At 45.6% G+C, this 21,227-nt stretch overlaps 1 protein-coding gene and 1 long non-coding RNA gene across 2 annotated transcripts in view; both read right to left on the bottom strand.

Annotated features, from left to right (window-relative positions):
• Positions 1 to 1,347: 1,347 nt before the first annotated feature.
• The window catches only part of LOC146872016 (uncharacterized), a 40,876-nt gene continuing 20,996 nt past the window's right edge, over positions 1,348 to 21,227 (bottom strand). Inside the window, exon 2 of the long non-coding RNA XR_014981320.1 lies at positions 1,348 to 1,691. This is a non-coding gene — a long non-coding RNA (uncharacterized LOC146872016). The remainder of the gene's footprint in view (positions 1,692 to 21,227) is intronic.
• Positions 7,402 to 10,681, bottom strand: LOC146872017 (RNA-binding protein 15-like). Its single transcript, XM_085653218.1, has one exon. It carries the CDS (start codon positions 10,574 to 10,576, stop codon positions 8,132 to 8,134), a length of 2,445 nt encoding a protein of 814 aa, XP_085509344.1. The 5' UTR covers positions 10,577 to 10,681; the 3' UTR covers positions 7,402 to 8,131.

Genomic DNA, 21,227 nt, shown 5'->3' with positions numbered 1-21,227 from the left:
GTGACGCTAGGGGTGAGAACGTCTGCGGCATTGTACCAGACTGAGATGCACAACGTGGATATGAGACGTGCCACTCCAACTGCATTCTGCAAGACCATAGGGCAATAGAGGATACAGATAAAGTTGTTCAGAAATGACTAACTATATAAAACAAGGCTGAAAAAGACCCACTTATCCCTCAATTGTCCTGTTAAGCACCGTCTTACCTGTTTCTAAAGAGTCTACCATGGGTGAGACCTGGCAGAACTGCATTGCATCCTTTGCTTGTAGTCTAACAGCCACCAGGCTGCAATGATCTGGGGGCAACTTGTCTTCGTCCGCAATAAGGCAAGCAGGAAGGAACTCAGCTCAGAGGAAAATCGCCGCGGCAAAGATGGTCGGGAAAACGGCTATGCGAGCCGGTTTCACATGGCAAACTGCACAGTAAGCTCCACTTAGTCTTCAGCTTGAGTGGTGTTTTGGTCCCAAGACGAGTCATGCTGCAAATACTCCTGTAACGAGGACGCTCTCATCCAAAACCCAAGAGTACAAAACTTGGTGCAGAATATGCAGCAACAGCAGCACAACCACACTTTTCAAAGGAGGATTCCAGATTTTTTAATTTATGTAAACAGAAGTACCTCGTGCTTTGTGGACCTAAGTAAAAAAAAAAATCACAGGGCGCATGCACTTCTGCAGTGTGGAACGGATCCCCTTCACATCTGGTCAAATAAGTAGAGCACAAAGACCAATGCAAAGGGTTACATTACAGCTGGTGCCCCTCTGGAACACTTCTTCCACTCAGAAACACCCAGAACTGGTCTCAGCTCCAGAGGTAGAGGGGCTTTCCGCTTTCGAGGTTTTATTACAATTTGTTTCCTAAGATCTGCAGCTGCTCTTTCATGAGGCAATTTCCTGCAACGGTTTTTAAGTGCAAGACCAAAGGAATTTCAAACTTTTTCTTCAAATTAAAATCAAATTATGGCCAAGGAAGACGGGCGAGTGAAATAAACCAAACTTAAAACGCAGCATGTTGGGCTGTTGAAAGCAGCGATGCCTTGGATAGGAGCTGGAGACTTTCTGCTTCCCCAGTCTACTGCATGCCAGTGACCAGACTCCAACTAAAGAGGAGGGCAGCAACAAATGGCACCTTTTCTGCAAACACAGGAGGGGCTGGAGCAGTACACTATGTATTCTTCACGTCTGGCATTTATGGGAAGTATTGGATGGCTTCCCTGCTTCTTGCACAAAGGATCACACCTCGTCTGCGCTACTGATAGCGCATTCAGCAGCAGTAGTAGTGCCCCTTGGATGCAACCAAAGGAGGGGATGAAAGGCTTGCTGTCAATTCACTTCCAGGCATAAAAACATGTTCCTCAAAGTACATTTATTTAGAATGAAACAAGATCAGCTCAAGTGTGTGCACGATTTCAGTGACAGCTACTTTAAGCTGCGTGGGCCAATAAATGGGAACTCCTTACTTTCCAGGCATCTCGAGTACACATCACAACGCAAGGGATCATCACGTTTCCACTTAAACACGGGAATCGGCAAAATAGCAGATACACAACTTATGCTGCCATGTCAGTAAAATGCAGAAAAACTAAACAGACACTGTCTTCCATGAAAAGGGCTTGTGCAAACTCCACACTAGCCTTTGATCCGCTGAAGAACTGTCCTTTACTTTAGAAACCGGTGTCTTCTTTTCCCCGCTTCACGTGCAAGAGGAAAAAACAGAAAAGCATTAAGTACAAGCATTTATATCATACTGTTGTGTGTGTGTATATATATATATATATATATATATATATATATATATATATATATATATATACACACATACACACACATATACGGAGTGTCAGTCTTTTACAGGGTTCATACAATCGGGCAGAATATCTGTAGCTATGGACGACCTAAACATTCTCCAGAGTTCACCATGGACTGTAGTGGGGATTGCTCTTCCCAGTCATGAATGTTTCTGTACATGCAAAAAGGGTGGTGCCCGAAACATCTACTCTCAGTATTAGCCAGTGACCCACGAAAATATATGGCTGTGTGCGACCCCCCCCCCCCCATCACCAGCTAGAGATGGGCATTGTCCAGCAAAGCAGCCTTTGGACGGCTTGTACTTTTGTCACCCCACTAAAGCATAATAAATAAGTGTGTGTGTATATATCCAATCACCAGCTAGAGATGGGCATTGTCCAGCAAAGCAGCCTTTGGACGGCTTGTACTTTTGTCACCCCACTAAAGCATAATAAATAAGTGTGTGTGTGTGTGTATATATCCAATCACCAGCTAGAGATGGGCATTGTCCAGCAAAGCAGCCTTTGGACAGCTTGTACTTTTGTCACCCCACTAAAGCATAATAAATAAGTGTGTGTGTGTGTATACATACATACATACATACATACACACACACACACTTTTTTAAAGAATGTCTCCCTAACCTGGAGGTAATGTACTGTTGATTGTAACTAACAGTGGGGAGTGAAACTGAATATTTTTAAATGTATTGCACCATGGTGGTCTCACAGTTAACAAATGAAAGTAACAAATGGGGCATTAACTGTGTGGCAACAATTGCAGTTCACCTATTCTAACTGGCTATGGCTGTCTGGAGTAAGATTACCATGCGGGACTCACAGAACGCCATGAACGATTAACAGAAGTGCATTGAGGCAATCTTGCCAATGGAGAATCCCTGGCAGCAAAGGGGAAAACACTCTAGACCTATTCTAGGACTGAACACACTGCTTCCCAACAAGTCATATTCAACCACTCCGAGCCCCTCATCTAACCTTCCTGCCCTTGCCCCCAAAACACCCAATCCTGTAACTTGGGGATCATGGCAAATCCTCCAGCGTCAAAGCCTGGTCTTGAATGACAACCCATCCTGGAAAGAAGAAAGTAGGCGAGGAGTTCAGGTGTACACTGCTTAATACCAGCTGCTACTCCTTAATGATGCTCCAATTATCACAGGAAACTTCCACAATTTACTAAGAGGACCAAAGCCAGTTCTCTACAACCCATCTTGGGTCCAATACAAACAATGTTCACGTTGTCATACTGTTATTTGAGGGAGGTGAACGGCCAAGACAAGAAGTTTCCCTGTCTTACTTTGACACATTGCTGAACTAGAGACAGGAGACAATACTACCACACTCCGAGGAAGTGGTAATGGGCGTGGTAGGACAAAGTCACAGTAGACCTTATCCTAGACCTGTGGGGCTCAATTCCCACTGCTATGTCATCCTTCCCTGTTCTAAAAATAAAAAAAAGTTGTCATGTTACAATTTAGCAAATTGTGGGAATTTGTTCCTTCGACCTACCGAGGGATCAAAGGTCCTTTTCCCGGCTCCCAATCATAAATCTGGAGGAGAATACTGCTTCCGTTAACCACCTCGTAGCAGTTAACACTGCTCGGATCTCCCATCTCTAAACTAGGAGTCCTTAAACTGTTCTCAGACACGAGCTACCAGAAGTTTAGTGCACACTGCGTCCAAGAAATCTACTCCTACAAACGTAATGAAAAGTAGAGCTAATGCCAAGTAGTACCTTCAGCCCTCTAAATCCCAACATTGTACCCCTTATTCAGAAATGTGTGGTGCCTAATTTTAACGAGGTACGACTGGTTTAAAATGAAGCTATGGTAACATTTCTACCCACAGCTGACAAGCTACCCTACACTGCATAAAAACAAATCTCTTTAGCTGTTACAAGAAAGTAATGTTCACTCCATTAGTCTAACAGGGTGGTGCTTAATGAGCGCATTGGAGGTGTAGTGCACTTTATTTCAAAGCGACAGACAGACTCCTAGCTTTATAAAGACAGGACACCTATTTTATTAACTATTTATCTTTTTTTTTTTTTTTTTTAAAGGTTATGTGCATTGGCTTAAACTTGGAAGCCCAAAACCCACATAAAGTTGGACCGTTACCCAAGACCTACCCACTAAACAAGTAGTATTAACATATTTTTTAAAAAAGGGGGGCGTGGGTAACGTGGTCTGTCGATTAACTCAGCCTTCGAAATAACAAACAAGTCATCGTAGACTGAAACCGCAGTGGGGTCAGCCTCGTGCTTTCTTCAAAGAGACATGGGCCACAAGATACTTTCAGTATCCTTCCAACACACAGACATTAAATATGGTAGATTCTCACCCCATCAGTGATGTTCTATAAACGTTTGCGCAGGAGTGGAGCAAGGCTTAATCTAACGCACCTCTTATTAAGGGCGATTGTGATAAGATGCTCTTTGATCATCCAAGGTCCACAGTGCAATGTGTTATACAGTATTTGAAATGTGCAAAATGTGTCTAAGATAAAGAACAGAAATGTTAACGTCCACTCCCTCTACTCAACGCAAAAAATGTTTGGTCCCTAAGGTTTCAAACAGTCTTATATGAAAATAAAGCATATAAACAAGCTTATGTCTTTATGTAATTTACTTTAGAATATTTTTTCATAATGAACTCAAATATTAGTGAGAAAAAAACAACGTTCAAACAGAAATTTGATCCATATACACATTTACATTATGTGCTGTATCAGCTGCATCACCAATGTTATCAGAATAATTATAATAAACCAATCGCAAATAGAAAAGACAGAAAATTAAGTTCGAAAAATGCCCAATGCATTTCGGGATGAATTCCTTCTTCAGGGGCTTTAGAATTCACAACATGTTCTGTTCTTCCGGTTTATGTGCATAACCAATTGCATGGTCATTCAACCCTTTGGGAATGATGGTATTCAAATATTTAATCCAAAATGTCTCTCTCTGAGCTAACTTCGTGGAGATACCTACATTTCCTGTTTGCATGATGTGTTCTAATATAGTAAATTTGAGTTGTGGAATACTATGCCTGGCTTCTACCCAATGTGTCGCTAGACAAAAGTGTTGATTAAGATCGCGTATTCTGCTCTTATGCTCAATGATTCGTGTTTTGATTTTGCGTGTTCTGCCTACGTAAACTAGTCCGCAGGGACATTGAATTGCGTATATTACACATTCCGTATTGCAATCCCCGTTGTGTTGTAATTTAATAGGCTTGCCTGTGTGCGGATGATGAAAAATATTACCCACTATGACATTGCCACACTGCCCACAATTAAAGCATTTTTTCATGTCTTTCATTGTTTGGGGCAATTGCTTTTTTCTGGGTTTCAGAATTACCCTGAGATTTTGCGATCGTGTCTGAGCAAACAGCGGTTGTCCCAAGAATACATTCTGGAAATCCGGTTCATGTGTGATAATTTCCCATCTTTTCCATATAAAACTTTTGAATTTAGCTGCTTGTGTTGAATGTTTTAAAACGAACACTTGTTTGCTGTCCTTGGTGAGTTATTCAATAAATCTCCCCGGCTTTTGTGATGTACTGTTTTTGCGTCGTCAAGAATTTGCAATGGATAACCTCGTTGATGGTATTTTTCCAACTGATCACAAATCAGCTCTTCAGATTCTTCCGCATTCAAAGCAATTCTTTTGATGCGAATCAATTGAGAGACGGGTAGATGTTTTTTCAATGTTAACGGGTGAAAGCTGAAGAAATGTAAAGCATTATTTTTGTCTGTGGGTTTACGATATACTGAAATTTCTAGTCCTTTGGTTGTATTCCTAATCTCTATATCTAGAAAATGAATTTTGTTGGCATCAATGTTAAGTGTGAATTGTATGCGTGGATTGCATAAGTTGAGCTCTGCAATGTTATTTTCCAATAGTGATTGATTGCCATTCCAAATAATCAAAATGTCATCAATGTATCTCATATACATGATGAGATGCTGTTTCCAAAGATGATTATGTAGAATATGTTTATCTTCAAATCTGCCATGAAGGTATTTGCATACGAGGGGGCCCGGGAAAGCACATGTATTGTATATAATGCTACTATACGGTTTGTATATTACCCACAGTGATCTTCATTGTTTACTATTCCAGCAATTGGTTATGCACATAAACCGGAAGAACAGACCATGTTGTGAATTCTAAAGCCCCTGAAGAATTCATCCCAAAATGCATTGGGCATTTTTTCGAACTTAATTTTCTGTCTTTTCTATTTGCGATTGGTTTATAATTATTCTGATAACATTGGTGATGCAACTGATACAGCACATAATGTAAATGTGTTTATGGATCGAATTTCTGTTTGAACGTTATGTTTTTTCTCACTAATATTTGAGTTCATCATGAAAAAATATGCTAAAATAAATGACAAAGACATAAGCTTGTTTATATGCTTTATTTTCATATAAGACTGTTTGAAACCATAGAGACCAAACATCTTTTGCGTTGAGTAGAGGGAATGGACGTTAACACGTCTGTTCTTTATCATAGTCTACACAAGTCTAGAGGCTGGACCGCAAGTACGACGGCACACACAGACTTCATATTTTCACAAAGTATAGGAGTGCGGTTGGCTCCATCATTTGTGGTTCTCAAAATGTGTCTAAGTCAGGTGTGGGCAAACTGACTAGCTCCGTTTCACCACATGGGGTCACATCTGTTTGCACATGCGTAATGTGCCAACATTTAGATAAATCAAAAATCAGTTTGTACAAATTTTAAATGACCAAAACCTAACAGGCATTTAATTAACACTGAAAGATCACCCACAAATTGCTAATGTTGTGTTTAAAGAGACACTGGTAACAAGATTTCAACCCAAGCCAGTTTCTTTTTTTTAAAAAATATCTAAGTTGAATAATTTAGCTGGGAGAATATCAGCTATGAACCTGCAACTAACTTGGTATTTCAGGGGGCTTCTCCTCTGGTGAATCGCCAAGTGCCTTATTGGCCCTCATGTGCATTTCGACACAAACTTTTTAAAGGATCAGTGTTCCAGATCATATTGTTCGTATTAACAGGTTCAGTTGATAACAATCTGACCATGCGAACCAGATGAACCCTCTCTATACCCCCTAACAGCCACCAATCGACCACTATGGCTCTGCAGAGCCGTTACTGGATTCCAGTGGAAGCAGCGCTTCTTTGGCTTAGCTTCACTTATTTTGTGCACGAGTTTCAGGATAAAGCACAGAATGCGCTCCCTCTAACAGGGAAGTAAAGTCGTTAGCTGCAGCCTTTTCCATAGCTCCCTCATCTGGGTAGAGTATGCGCTGTCCACTGCGGAGGTTTGTTACAGGATGGTCACTTTTTTAAAAAAATAATGGAAGGGCGGGTGGGGAAGGAGAGTTGGGGTTGTGTTCTCTGAACTTCATATAGCAAGATTTGGGTTAAAGAACCATGCGATGTCACTGCGCACAAAGTTGAGGATTGGGTGTGCGCACCTATAACCAGCGTCTCTTTAAATGGACACTTCCATCCAACATACCAACAAATGCTGCGCCTAACAAGCCCAGAAATTCAAGTAAGCCAACCCTTCATTTTCACACTAATAAATCCAGGTCACTGGAGTAAGTTTGTATACGTTTTAGTGTGACAGTACATTATGTTAACAGATTGGAGCTTTTCACTAGACCATCTCGAGCAGACTCTAAACATTCAGAGTTCAACTTGTCCGTAACTAGGTTTACCACCAAGGGTCATAGCTACAAGTCCCAAGTGCATTATGGGATACAGAGAAACGCCTCTGGCACAGATGTGTATTTCCTAAAACAGAAGCATTGAAATTTACGGTATGGGTTAACCTCCTTAAACGTACAAGTGAAATTCAGATTAGAATTGCCAACCATTTAGAAATCTCTCACCAAGAGTAATCGCTTCCAAGACAGCAAGTCTAGTCAATTTCAGGTGCCAAGAATTCAAATGTCTGCCGATTAATTTACAGATCACTGTGCTTCTTGCTGCAAGTTAGCAAGCTTTTAGTCAGGCCGCTCCGAACAGCACTGCTAGGCTGAAATATCTTGAATATAAAAAACAAAAGTGTAACCTTAGGAAAAGCCAAGAAAATGTATAAAAAGAAAAAGATGCTCAGTCATTGTGCAGGTCTAGCTTTCTGCTCCTGGCACAGATGCATACAAATAATGTATGATACCCACCTAGATGTGAATGCGTGGTGCGCTACTCAACACAATAAAGACTTCGAGTACAAAATAAACGGAGTACCTAAAAAACATATGTAAAATGAGAACGCTGTATCCCATAATACATAATGTTGTGAACCATCCAATAGAAACGAAGTGAATTAGGAGGCTCCACGTACAATAACCATAACAAGGTAGTCGTCTTCACACTTTGCCAAAGTCTTCGCTGACGAGTCGAGGAACTGCTTGGAGAAATCGCAGGGTGGGAAGGCATGAAGGACTCCGCTGTTCTTCTCCTTGTGACCCCCCACAGGCAGACTGATGACCCCAGCGGCCTGCTTTTGCTTGAGGTAGGATACCAAATTTCGAAGGGGGCGCTGGGTGGAGGCTGCCTGCTCTCCCGCTGAAATACTATCTGAAGTGTTTGGAACTGCCAACAGGATGGCGTAACCACTGGGTCCCGCCACCTTGATACGTCGGGACACTTCATCCAGCTTTGGCTGATCCAGACGAAGTCGTTGGGTGATCTTTAGTTGAGCCACTTTGCCCCCTGACGGGGCTTCCACGAGTAGGCTGCTGGCTACATTCATGTCTCCCTGTAGAAGATGCATGCTGGAAGGAAAATTGCTGTTCTTCAGTAGAAGCATCCCCTGCCAGGCAAGGCCGAGCTTTGGAGGGGGCTCTGCTTTTTGGGGGGATTTTACTTTACTCTCACGTTCTTCCTTAATTACGGGGCTCTTGCGTTCAAGTACATGATGCTTTCGCTCCCTTTCCACAGAGCTCGAGGTCTTTCGTTCTTTATCGCCTTGCCCTCTCTCCTGGCTACCCCGGCGAGTCCTGCTTGCAGACGACGCCCTTTCAACTCGGGGGGCCAGGCGCCCATATTCGTTGTAACGTGCACCATCGCGCCCCCCGCTAACCTCCGGGCTTCGGTCAGGGGTAACGCATGGCCGCTTCCGGGAACGTTCAGCCTCCGGGGATCTGTCCAAGTGACGCCCTTCATCAAGCAGTCTACGTTTTCTGGGCTGCTCTCTGTTAAGTAAGTCTCTCTCGCGGTCACGCTCCAGTGACCAGCCGTCTCTCCTACGCTCAATAGAGTCCAGAGGTTCGTATGGAGGCCGGTTTCTCTCCCTGACATGAGGGGGTGCCCAGTCAGTCTCTGGATACAGATTGCGCTCTCGATCTCTGTATAAAAGTGGGGGCGAGCGGTCTCTTGGTTTTAGGGGTTCAGGAGCCCTGTGTCCAAATGTCTCTCCGACCATATCGTAGTGAGGGAGCGGCAGGGGCTGCAGAAAGGGTGTCTGGAAGTGGTGTTCTGTGCTGTCTGCAAAGTCCACCCGGAGCCGGCGGTCGGGCCCGCCCAGGGGGAAGCCCCGCATGTGGGTGCAAGCAGCCGAGGCTGCATCCAAGCTCTCGTACTGGATGTAGGCCCAGCTGTCACCCTTGCGATAGTCTATTGTGCGAATAGTCCCAAAGCGGTCGAACTCACGGGCTAGTGCGGCCAGCGGAACCCAGTGGCCCAATCCCCCAACCCACAAGCGACTGCTGGGCGTAGCCTTTCCGTATCCGATCTTGATGGAGTTACCCATGATGAGCTTGCCAGCCATTGCAATCTTAGCGCGGTGCGCCATGTCTAGGTTTTCAAACTTGAGGAAGCCGTATGTGCTGTGCTGGCCAGGCGTGGGTCGCTTGATATCCACCTCAGTGATAGTACCAAAGCGCTGAAAGTGCCGTCTCAGTTCGGCCTCAGTTACCGACACGTCCAAGTTGCCTAGAAAGAGGGTGCGGTTGGCACGCTGGTCGTCCTCCGGTGACACGTCCTCGGGCTCGCGGAAACCCAGCCGTGGCTCTAGGGCAGTTGTGGCCACATAGGCTGGGCCCCGCACGCGTCCACTCTCGTAAAAGCCATAGTCTCGTTCAGGCTCTAGGTCGCTAGGCAATGGGGGAGGTGGCGGTAGGCGACCCAGTGCCAGCTGCTGCAGCCGATAGTCACGATAGCCGAGTCCAGCGGGGGAGAGTGCACGATGCCGGGGCAATGGTGGCGGGGCCGGCTCAGGCGGAGGAGTGCGGGAGCGGCGGGGCGGTGGGACAGGGGCTGCCTGAGGTGGGGCGGAAGGCGGGACGTACACCGCTTCGATCTTCAGCGGCCGATCATAGAGCACAAGGCGGCCTCTCGCATGTTTGGCCGCGCGCGCGTCTTCCGGACGTCGGAAGTTCACAAAAGCCACGCGCTCATCACCTGCATGGGACATTTTTACACTGACATCTCCAAAGCGCTTGAATTCGTGGAAGAGACCATCTTCTATGGCGCTTTCACTCAGAGCCAACCCCAACTCAGAGACCCGTAAAGTCTTGTATTCGGCCTCAGGAGCGACAGAAGACGAGCCACCCCGGTTGCCAGAACTCCCCTTTCCAGTGCTACTGTAGCGGCTCTCGTACTCACGGGAGCATGCGCGGGACTTATCCTGGTGCCCCCCGCGTCGTCCGCCATCTGACTTGGCAGACGAGCCGTTGCTGCCGCCGGTTTTATTGCGCCCTCCACGGTCCCTGTCCTCTCCGCCGCGGGACCGCTTTGCTTTGGCTGGGGAACGCTCCTTCCCCTTCATGTTGAAGTCGAACCTGTAGCTCGTCCGTTGAAGAAAATCTCCTCAATACAACCGTGTGCGAGCGTCTCCTCACACGGCCGCCATCTTACTGCTCAGTGTAGTAACTGCCCGCCCCTTCGCGCATTATTGGATGTCCACACAGATTTAACAATCTTATTGGCTTTTATGCCTGTCACTAAAGACATGTTCTCAAAGTTCAACTCGAATTGTTCTATTGGACGATGAGTTCTGATAACTGTCGTTTCATTGGAAGAAAGGGCATCAACGCGCGTCCTAACCTCACGTATCTACCCTTGTTCTATAGGATTGGCTCTTTAAATTCTTGGCCCAAAAACGATTCGTTAGATTTACTGTCAATGGAATAGTTGCGACAGGCGTCATCACGCCACAGAGCAGGGCCGACATTAACACATTTTTAGGTCTCGCCTGAGCTAGCGCTTTAGCGCTGCTCTGGCGAGAGCTATAGAAAGCTGTAAAGATGAGGCGTCAGAGGATTTACTTGTAAGAAGTTTATTACTTTACAGGACGACACACTCAACCGGAGGCCAAGTGCATAACTGACAAATCACTATCCTACCAACTGTCTAAACTGTCACCCTAGAACGTCCAGCTGTCAACATTCCAGTTGGTGACTTCCACGCGCAGGAGGGAGGGGCGCGCGGTGGGAGCAGGCAAGCCTGATGCAGTACTCCCGAGTAATCAACCTAACACATCTCCTTCTCTTGAGAGAAACAAAACTAATCAGAAGGAAAACATAAATAGCAGGTGTAATACATGTATAACTATTCACAAATAAAATCCTTGTATTTGCTGGGTTTAACCACGCTGCGCCCACATCTACTAGTGGTGGCCTCCTCTTCCAAATTGTTTTTGTCTAGTCCCAGTTCTTGGTTTGGATCCCGACTGTCACTAGCCTCCAAGGAACCACTTGTGGCACTGGTAACAGGATAACACATTTCTCCGCTATGTTCAACAGTCTCCTGTTCCTCCTCAATGCTTGTGTCACTACCATTTCCAATGGATGCCTCAGATGCGCTAGTACTCAGTTCTCTGTTTACTCCTAAAGTTTCGATGATCTCACATCTCTGTCTGTTACCACCATTTTGTTTTAGATGTTGTTGTATTATGTAATCACCATCTTCCTCCGAATCTGATGAATCTAGTTGTATCCAGTCCTGCTTGTCATGTCTACTGCGGACCACATCCGTACTCCTTTGTTCTTTTTCAGATATGTCTCTTTTTCCATTCTCCTTCCTTTTACAAACAGACAACGCGGATGCATGCCATACTCTTCCGTCACTGAGGAGCGCCGAGTTGCAAAACACTTTTTCCACAAGTAATGGATTAGAGAACCTACTTTGTCCTTTCACCACATTTCCGCTCCTTCTTACTCTTACTTTATCGCCTTCCTCCAGGTTGAATTCTTTGCAGTTATTTTTGCTGTCAAATTTTCTTTTACACTGGTCTTTTGCCTCTTGTATTCTCTTCCTCACTGTTTCTACAGACCACTCTGATTTCCTTGCACTTTTGAGCCACCCAATATTGTCTTTAGATACGGCAGTTCTGCCTCTCATAATCTCAAATGGGCTTACCATGGAGTTATCTTGTAACCCCCAAACCATTTTGTCCAATTCTTTCCTCCAGCACTTCCCATTGTTGTTGGCCAACTGTATGATGCCTTTTATTACTCTGTTAAATCTCTCTATGGCTCCATTGCCCGCAGGGTGGTATACGCTTGTAGTTTTGTGTTTAATGCCTTTTCTGTCCACAAACCTTTTGAATATGTCAGAAGTGAACTGACTTCCATTGTCACCGACAATAGTTTTTGGTATACCTTCTCTATTAAAAATTCTGTCCATGAATGTGACGATGTCAGTTGCATCCACCTTCCTACAAAACTTAATTTCTGGCCATTTTGAGAAGTGATCAACTAAGACCAATACATACACCTGTTCCTCTTGCCATCTTACTGGACCCATAATATCAATCCCCACTCTCTCCCACGCCATGTTTGGACACTTTAATGGCTGGAGTGGAGGTCTTAGGGTCGTTTGGCTTTTATCTGAATTCCCACATGGTATGCAGTCTCTTACTGCTCTTTCAATTTGAATGTCGCACCCAGGCCACCAATACCAGCTCTTAATTCTTTGTTTTGTTTTATGTATGCCTAGATGACCCTCGTGGCATAAGTCAATTAGTCTCTCTCTTAAAGTAGTTGGGGGTATTACTTTTCCCTGTCTTAAAACCAGTTCATTTTCCACGGATAGTTCATTCCTTAATTCCCAGAATGCTCGCAACTCCTTTCTCATGATCATCTTTTTGGGCCATCCTTCTACAATGAGTCTTCTAACCTCATCCAGGGTGTCATCCTTTTCGTATTCTTTTTTCCATACATCCATGGGTATGCTTGGGAACTCTTCACTGACGCTTGCAACACATAGTTCTTCTTCCTTAATTTCTTTTCCCACGTTCTGCAAGGGTAACCTGCTTAGGAAATCTGCAACGACATTCTTAGATCCCGGCAAGTATTGTACTTCGTAGTTGTAATCCAACAGTTTTACAGATAATCCTGCCAATCTAGGTGATGCATTAAATAATCCCTTCACAGTGAGGACTTTTGTCAATGGTTTGTGGTCACAACGCAAAATGATACTTTTCCCCCATATATACTGTCTGTAATGTTCCAAACCCCAGACGCATGCTAGAGCCTCACGCTCTATGACGGAGTACTTTCCTTCCGTTTCGGTCAAGGATCTTGAGGCAAAAGCGATAGTGACTTCCTTACCGTCGCATTCCACTTGTGTAAGGACTGCCCCTATACCTTTACCACTAGCATCTGTGGTAACCACACATTGTAGATCGTTGTCAAATCCTTTGAGGGGTGGTGCGTCACAGATCTCTTGTTTTTAGTTGTTTGAAACCGTCTTCACAGTCTTGTGACCATTCAAATTTGTTTTTGTTTTTTAGAAGGGTTCTGATACTGTAGGTTTTCATAGAAAAGTTTTTTTACAAACTTTGAATAGTATTCCACCAAACCTAAGAATGCTCTGAGTTCTTCTTTATTCTGTGGAACAGGTGCATCCTTGATAGCCTTAATTAACTCCTTCTTGGGTTTTATACCATCTTTAGAGATTTCATGCCCTAGGTAGGTGACGGAATCGTTGCTGAATCTGCACTTTTTGTATTCTGCTGTTAACCCATTTTTCTCTAAGATTTTTAGTACCTGTACTAGCCGTTTGTCATGATCCGTCTGTTCTTTTCCCATTATGAGAATGTCATCTTGGAAGATGAGTACGTTTTTTATCCCCTTGAATATTTCATGCATAAGTCTCTGAAACAGTGCAGCTGCAGATGCTAGTCCGAAAGGTACCCTTTTAAACCTGTAAAAACAAAAGGTGTTATAAAGGTGGTAAGGTGTCTGCTTTCAGTGTTTAAAGGTACCTGGTGGTAAGCAGCGGCTAAGTCTATTGTAGAAAAAACTTTCATGTCCTTTGTAAGAGACAACATCTCATTTATTCTTGGTAAGGGGAATTGGTCGATTAGAATGTTTTTATTGAGGTCGCGAAAATCTATGCATAATCTCAACTTTCCGTTGGCCCTCCTTGCGACCACCAGAGGTGCGACCCACTCTGATGATTCCGTTCTTTCAATTATTTCTGCCGCGAGTAACTTATTTATCTCGGATCTCACCTCCTCCCTTAGTGCCAATGGTATTTGTCTCACTTTATGCAAACAAGGTACTGCACCCTCCTTGAGTTTGATTACATGTTGGAACCCTTTAAGTTTACCTATTTTCCCATTAAATACTTTAGGGAACTTGTTTATTAATTCACATTCCTCCTGTTGTGTTATTAGAACGGGTTCAATACTGTTAGGGTTGAGTGTTATCCCAAGTTTGCCTTGGTCCTTCCAACCAAGCACAGATGGGCCTGTGACAGCTACATACAATTTGCTGCTAGTTTCCCTTTCCTTAAATGCAAATTTTAGTTCTTTGAAACCCATAAGTTCAATTGGTTCACCCGTGAATGTCTTAAGGGTGATATCAGGTTTTTCCAATTGTCTCCCTACTTTTCCTCTGAATCTCTCTTTCCAAACCTCTCGGTTAACTATCGTGCATGGTGAACCAGAGTCTGCGACTATATTGATACTCACACCTCCAATTTCCACCAAGCATGTTGGTTTCTTCTTTTTGCTCTTTTCCTCATCCTCCTTAGCCGTCTCCTCATTTACATTTAGCATACATAAGTTGTTCTCCGAGTCATCCGAGGATTCTTGTTCGAATTCCTCATCTTCGACGAATTTCACTTTCTCTTTTATTTTCCTTTTGCATGACCTCTGGAAATGACCAATTATCCCACACTGGGTGCATTTATTGTTCCTGGCTGGGCATTTCCAGTCATTGGCCAAATGTTGTCCGCTACCACATCTGTAACACCTCAACTGTTCATAGGATCCAGCATGTCCTTTGAATTTAGGTGTCTCCTTCCCTTTATTTTTTGAATATGTCTTTCTGCCACTTATTTTTGCCACTACATTAGTTTCCTCATTTTTACTTTTTCCTTCGTTGATAACCACCTTCGCACATCTACCAGTCAACTCCGCTTTCTTTACAATGTCAATAACCTGTTGAAGAGGTTTCTCCCCTTTAGCCCATAAGGCGTCTTGTATGTTTGAATTTGCGGCACACATCACAATCTGATCCCTTATGAAATCATCATGCATATTTTCAAACTTGCATGAAAGTGCCAAGTTCTTTAGTGCCGACACGTAATCATCAATACTTTCCTCTTTTCCTTGTTTCCTTCTGTAGAACGTATACCTGTGCACCGCTACACATACTGTCGGTTTATAGTATCCATCTAAGTCCTCCATTGCCTCATCATATACCTTCCTTTCTCCTTCTGCTCTCACTTTTTTAGTTATATTGTTGTACACCGTTAATCCACCTGCACCCAAACAATGTAACAATATTTTTTTCTTTTCCTCTTGTTTAAGTGGTTCATCCTCTTTGTCAAACGTGGAAATGTAATTGCAAAAATATTCCTTCCACTCTTCCCACTTCACAATAGGTACCCCCGTACCCTTCAAAAATGCTTCTGGTGGCTGTAAGTTATATAAATTGCCTGAAGCCATACTTCAACCTCTCTTATTATTTTTTTCTCAGTGTGTTTTCCTTTTATATGGTTGCTTTTTTTTCCCTAGTTAAATACAAAAAAAAATCCTTAATGTTTCATGTGTTTTACTCCAGAAGCTTTTACATTAAGGAGATAATTTTCTTCCTTTTTCCTACTTTAAATCAAAATATTTTTTTTTGTCTTAGTTACCTCCTTTATTCTCACCTGCCAATGTTTTATCCGACCGTAGAATTATAATTCTGCACGAGTTCCTTTTAAAGTTTATTGTTGTTCCCAATTGCCGTAGTGTTAACGAGCTCCTCCGTAGATACGAAGGTTCCGCTTTGTTTACACTTGCATTTCCTCAAAGATGGTGGGACGCAACTCGCTTACGTCACTACGCTAAATAAACTGGTGCGTATACTTCACTTCCTGGAACTCCAGCAGTTCTGCTCACGTCACGGCGTTCTAACATCAACGCCTTCGTTATGAGGTGAATTTCGCACAACGTCAATTTCCTCTGACTTTAATATTCCTTTCTCCTACCACACAGCGACGTACAATCCTTTGCGGGAGTCCTTTAGCTGCACAACCAGCGGTGAGTAAAAAGTCTTTTTTTCACTTTTCCTCGTTTCTCCTCGCACTTCCGTCGTCTTTGTATAATTTTTCTTCTTTCATGCGTGTCTCTATCCGCTGTAATTATGTTTCTTCCTTCGCTTGTGTGGCTGTGAATACTCCGTTGCCCCTTCGATCGTTCCTTCTTATAGTCACAATTTCCTTTTATTTTCTTGGCTCAATAATTTTCACACTTGCCAGCACTCAACGCGTATCTTGAAACGCTCAGCACAGGGTCCTTACTTACGTTTTTGTAAAGTTCCTTTACTGCTTAGAATAAATTTACTTGTCCTCCTTCAAATTATATTAATATTTGTTCCTTATTTTTTCTGAGTTCATCTTCTTGTGGGTTCACACGTGCGTCGTCCAGCCATAACTCGTCGCCAAATTGTAAAGATGAGGCGTCAGAGGATTTACTTGTAAGAAGTTTATTACTTTACAGGACAACACACTCAACCGGAGGCCAAGTGCATAACTGACAAATCACTATCCTACCGACTGTCTAAACTGTCACCCTAGAACGTCCAGCTGTCAACATTCCAGCTGGTGACTTCCGCGCGCAGGAGGGAGGGGCGCGCAGTGGGAGCAGGCAAGCCGGATGCAGTACTCCTGAGTAATCAACCTAACAAAAGCGGGATTTGGAAGTGCAAACGAGTGCTTTTCAGGCCGCCAACTACAGTGCATGTGCGCGGGGCGCGCGCACCATTTGGCAGCCTGCTGATCACTTTCGCGGCCGCTCTGATGTTCCCAGTGAGCTGCGTGGCCACTAAGAACATCAAAGCGGCTGCGAATGTGCTCACCATATGCCAGCCTTCCCTGTGTTGCTTTAGCACTCACCGACCCCCCCCCCCCCCCCCTTCCATGTTCTTTTGTATCTGCAGTTACTTTTGAAGCTGGAAGCGCTGTTGTGCCTATGCTTGCTAACGGAGCAGTGCTCTTCCACCCTTAGAATCTTCAACTGTGGTGCCTCTATAAACAAGCATTGGCATAGCCAATAGGTCTCGCTTTTGGGACCTTATAAGTATTTAGTTATGCAACTGTTGCATGGCTAAACACTTATAAGGTCCCAAAACCGAGACCTATTGGCTATGCCAATGCTTGTTTAGTGTGCGCCCCGAATGAGGAAAATGTCGAATGCCAGGCTTCTAAAATATCGTTCTGTGTAGAGCTACAATGAAAAATGTGTTAGCATTCCCCCCTAGAATTTTCAGTTCTATTAAGGACATCGAGGTGAGTATTATCCATCTCTTTCTTTTACTTCAAATATACAGTAGCCAATAAAAACATTTTAACAAAAACTACATTTCCCATGTGTGGTGTTGGGCCTCATGCACGCATAATGAGAGTTTTGTAAAGAAGTAAACTTCCAAAGGTAGAAATAAGAAGAGATAAGTGCTTTATTAGGAGCGCAGAGACAGCGTTGACAATCCCACTGAAGTCATCTTACAACTGGCACTTCCAGAGAGTGCAGCTATGTCATGGAACATAGCAACGCTGGAATCATAAAAGAACCTTACATTTAAAGCAGCAGAACACATGTTCTGTAATTTGACACCTTAAGATTACAACAGAGAGAAACTGACGCAGACACAGGTTAGTGAGGTACAGTAACTGGCCACAAGCACGTGCACCCGGGCCCTTTTATTGGCGGGGCCACGTCACTCGTGACACCTGTGATGGATGGGTGTGGGGGTGCAAGTGTGTCCAGCCCTCGAGGGAGTGGCTGGGAGTACAGCTTCCTGCTGAACACTAGAACGCGTCCTGCAGGACACTACATTCCTCCCCAACTTTATTGAAGGTCAACCAAAACGTTAGTCCAATCAGTGGGGACAAAACAAACAGTTAACTAAATACCACAGGGTCCATCAGTCTTCTGAGTCAGGTGGCAGGAAGACGTCAGACATGAGCTGGTGACTTTACTTGCAGCACGACCATCTCGGCAGGCACCCGTAGTTTAACCTGAGGGGTTCAGGACACGACCGCTGGCTTGGAGACGTCCGCTGCACATCGTCTGTTCACTGATGATGACATGTCTTGCATGGCTTCCACTTTGCTGATGTCGGTGATGGTCTGTGGTGAGTTCCAACAGTTCCTTATAGTGGGTTGCGTCATGAACATGGATGGACTCCCAGGTGAGAGTTCACGGAAGTGTTGCCTGATCAGTTGTCTCTGTTTAACCGTTTGGCTGTGACCGATAACCTGTCGGTGGGGCAATGTCTCTTCTCACTCTCCCGCCTGGGGAGGTCCGTTGTCGGGGTTGCTGCGGGACTGCAGGAGGGCTGCGCTGGGGCCTCTTGTGTGCCGACTGGAGGCAGCTGCAGGACCACCTAGGAGCCGTTACTTAGTCGCACACCCAACCCTCGAGGGTGGATGAGTCTTGGCCAAGACTTGCTCTTGCTGCCGCGGTTCAGGTGTAGGCCAGGTTCACAGGTAGCCTCTGGTTTCTTTTGTCGGCTGGTGTGGCAACGGTGTAGGACTCCAGTCCATCGGTACTCTGGGAGTGGTGTTTGACGCATGTGCTGAGAGCTAGTGTGATGGCGGTTGCCAGGCATGTGGTGAGTCGGATTGACAGGTGGTGGCGGTGACTTGCTGGGAGAGACACTCGGTGCTGATCTTCACCCATGGCATCTGCGGTCAGGAGCTGGAATGCTGTTGGACTTAGACTGCCGACGCTCGGGGATGGACGGTCGCCTGGGGAAGCGTTGGGGAGAGACGCGGTTTGCGCTTGCTGCAGCTTCTGTTTGGTTTACCCATGAGGCTGTATCCAGGGGCGCCGGTTGACGGTCACCTGGGGAAGCGTTGGGATGAGACGCGGTTTGCGCTTGCAGCGGCTTCTGTTTGGTTCTTCCGTGAGGCTGTATCCAGGGCCGTCAGTCCGCCTTGGTGGCTGTCTGGTGTGTCAGGGTGTGCTCTTGGCTTGCTGTGCGAGTCCTCGGTCTTCTCCCCTTGTTGGTCTGTTCAGCGCACCTGTGTTCATCCGGTTCTTCGGGGTGACAGGGCTGTCACTCTCTTCGAGGGCGTTGCACTGGGACTTCGAGGCGGCGCCGTCATGGCGCTTGCTTCTTTCTCCTTTCCAGTGTGCTTGTCCGGACTGGTCACTTTGTGTGACGTTCTCCTTGCTTGCTGGGTGACGTGACGTCCGGTCATTTGTCGCCGGTTGTCGGAGCACATGTTGCTGTGGTAGCCTGCCACGTGGAGTGTGCGACTCCTCTCTTGCCTGTCTTGGCTCACCGCCGACTCCATCTGGAGGCAGTGCGAGGGAGGACACTGTGTTGTCTTCGGCCCGCTGCGGGATTCGCTGGTGCACTGGTGCAGTAGAGATGTAGTTGCTCTCTGTGCTGCGTTCAGCAGTGCTTCTGTATGGAGATGTCTCTATCTCCTGGGCGCCTGCCCGTGCTGTCGGATTCGCTGGCGCAGCCTTATGCGCATCTCTCACTTAGTGCGCTCCGTCTTTTCCTTCGGCGTTCTCTTCCGGCAATTTGCGTGCCTGTGGTGTAGCTTGCGGTTGTGTTTGTTCGCCAGCAGGGGTGAGTAAAGCGATCCCCTCTCAGGCGGTGGCGTTGGGCAGCCACTGGTGGTGCACGCTCTGCACCAGTCTTTCTTGTGCTGTTGGTGGGGGCAGCGTCCTTGAGACGTTGCAGTCTGGTTGGTCTTCCACCCTTGTTGGTGGTGGCTGTCCGTGTATAACTCGTGATTTTCTTGCAGCTCCTTGTAGGGTTTGTCAGTCTCTCCCCGTACTTTGCAGAGGTGGCAGGTAGTGCTCTTGCCTATACGATGCTGGTCTGCGCTGGTGCAGCTTAGGGCACCTTGGGGGCTCTTCGGTGTGGCGTGGTAGTTTTCTTCCTTCCGACGGAGAGGCAGCCCATTGGGGGCATGTGGTTCACACAGCAGCATTTCTGGAGAGACTGCTGGAAACTCTTGGTTGCAGCCTAGCTGGACTGTGTCCGTTTAGAGGTTCTTGCTTTTCAGTGACCGTCTGCCAGAGTTGATGCCTGTACTGCAGGGTGTGGACGACTCTCGGCATTCCTCACTTTGGGCTAGGTGTGGATACCTTCTAGAACCTTGCAGTGAGCGCCACGTAGCTCAGCAGACATCCGGTTGCATCAGCTCTTCGTGGTGGCAGCGTGTCCGCGTGGCACCGGGCACTTGCTTCCTGAACTTCCTGCTATGCGATTTAGAGGGCGTGTGTGTGGAATGAGCGATCCCTGGATGGGGTCACTTCCGGCGCCGGCTGGCTACTTGCTGTGTAGGGTGTAGTACTGCTCACCATCCCTAGGAATGTTGTGGCTGCGTTCTGTGATGTGGCAATGTTGCCAAAACTGGATGCAACACTGGGGTGGAGATGCAACTTCAAGGTTGTTTTGTGGTGCTCCACCCTTAAACAGTTTCAAAAACCGTGTCCTCCTAAGTTAGGTATGTTTCCTACAATGGTGGGAAATACAGTGTTTTTAAATACCCCTCACACACCAAATGGACCCTTGGTGTCATGCTTCATAGACAGGTGTATTCGCGGGGAGGCCAGACATGGTGGGGCAGTGTCCCAGGAGCAGTTGCAATTATAGGCACCCCTCCCACCCGTTACAGGCTCATGGGGCACGTTTTCCTTTGAATCCAAATAATGGATTCAAGATACCTGCTAAGGTATTGTATATGTGCATTGGGAATCGACGTGCACATCATTATTATATATATTTTTTCACGAATACACCTGTCTATTGAAGATTAGTGTAAATTCACACACCACATAAAATAGTGAGTGTAGATAGGGATCTGTTAAGTCCTGAAGAAGAAGCCTTGGGGGCTTCGAAACATGTTGACTAACCCAGGAGGCATAGCTCATTGAGGCCTACACACCTCTGTCCCCACTTTTTTAACAATACCGGCTCACAGGTGTATTAAAAATAATTTTCTAACCGACGAGC

Source organism: Triturus cristatus, chromosome 1_1, assembly GCF_964204655.1.
Source record: "Triturus cristatus chromosome 1_1, aTriCri1.1, whole genome shotgun sequence".
Classification (NCBI taxonomy): domain Eukaryota; kingdom Metazoa; phylum Chordata; class Amphibia; order Caudata; family Salamandridae; genus Triturus; species Triturus cristatus.
The sequence above is the reverse complement of the archived record's forward strand: the minus strand, read 5'-3'. Positions and strand labels throughout refer to the sequence as shown.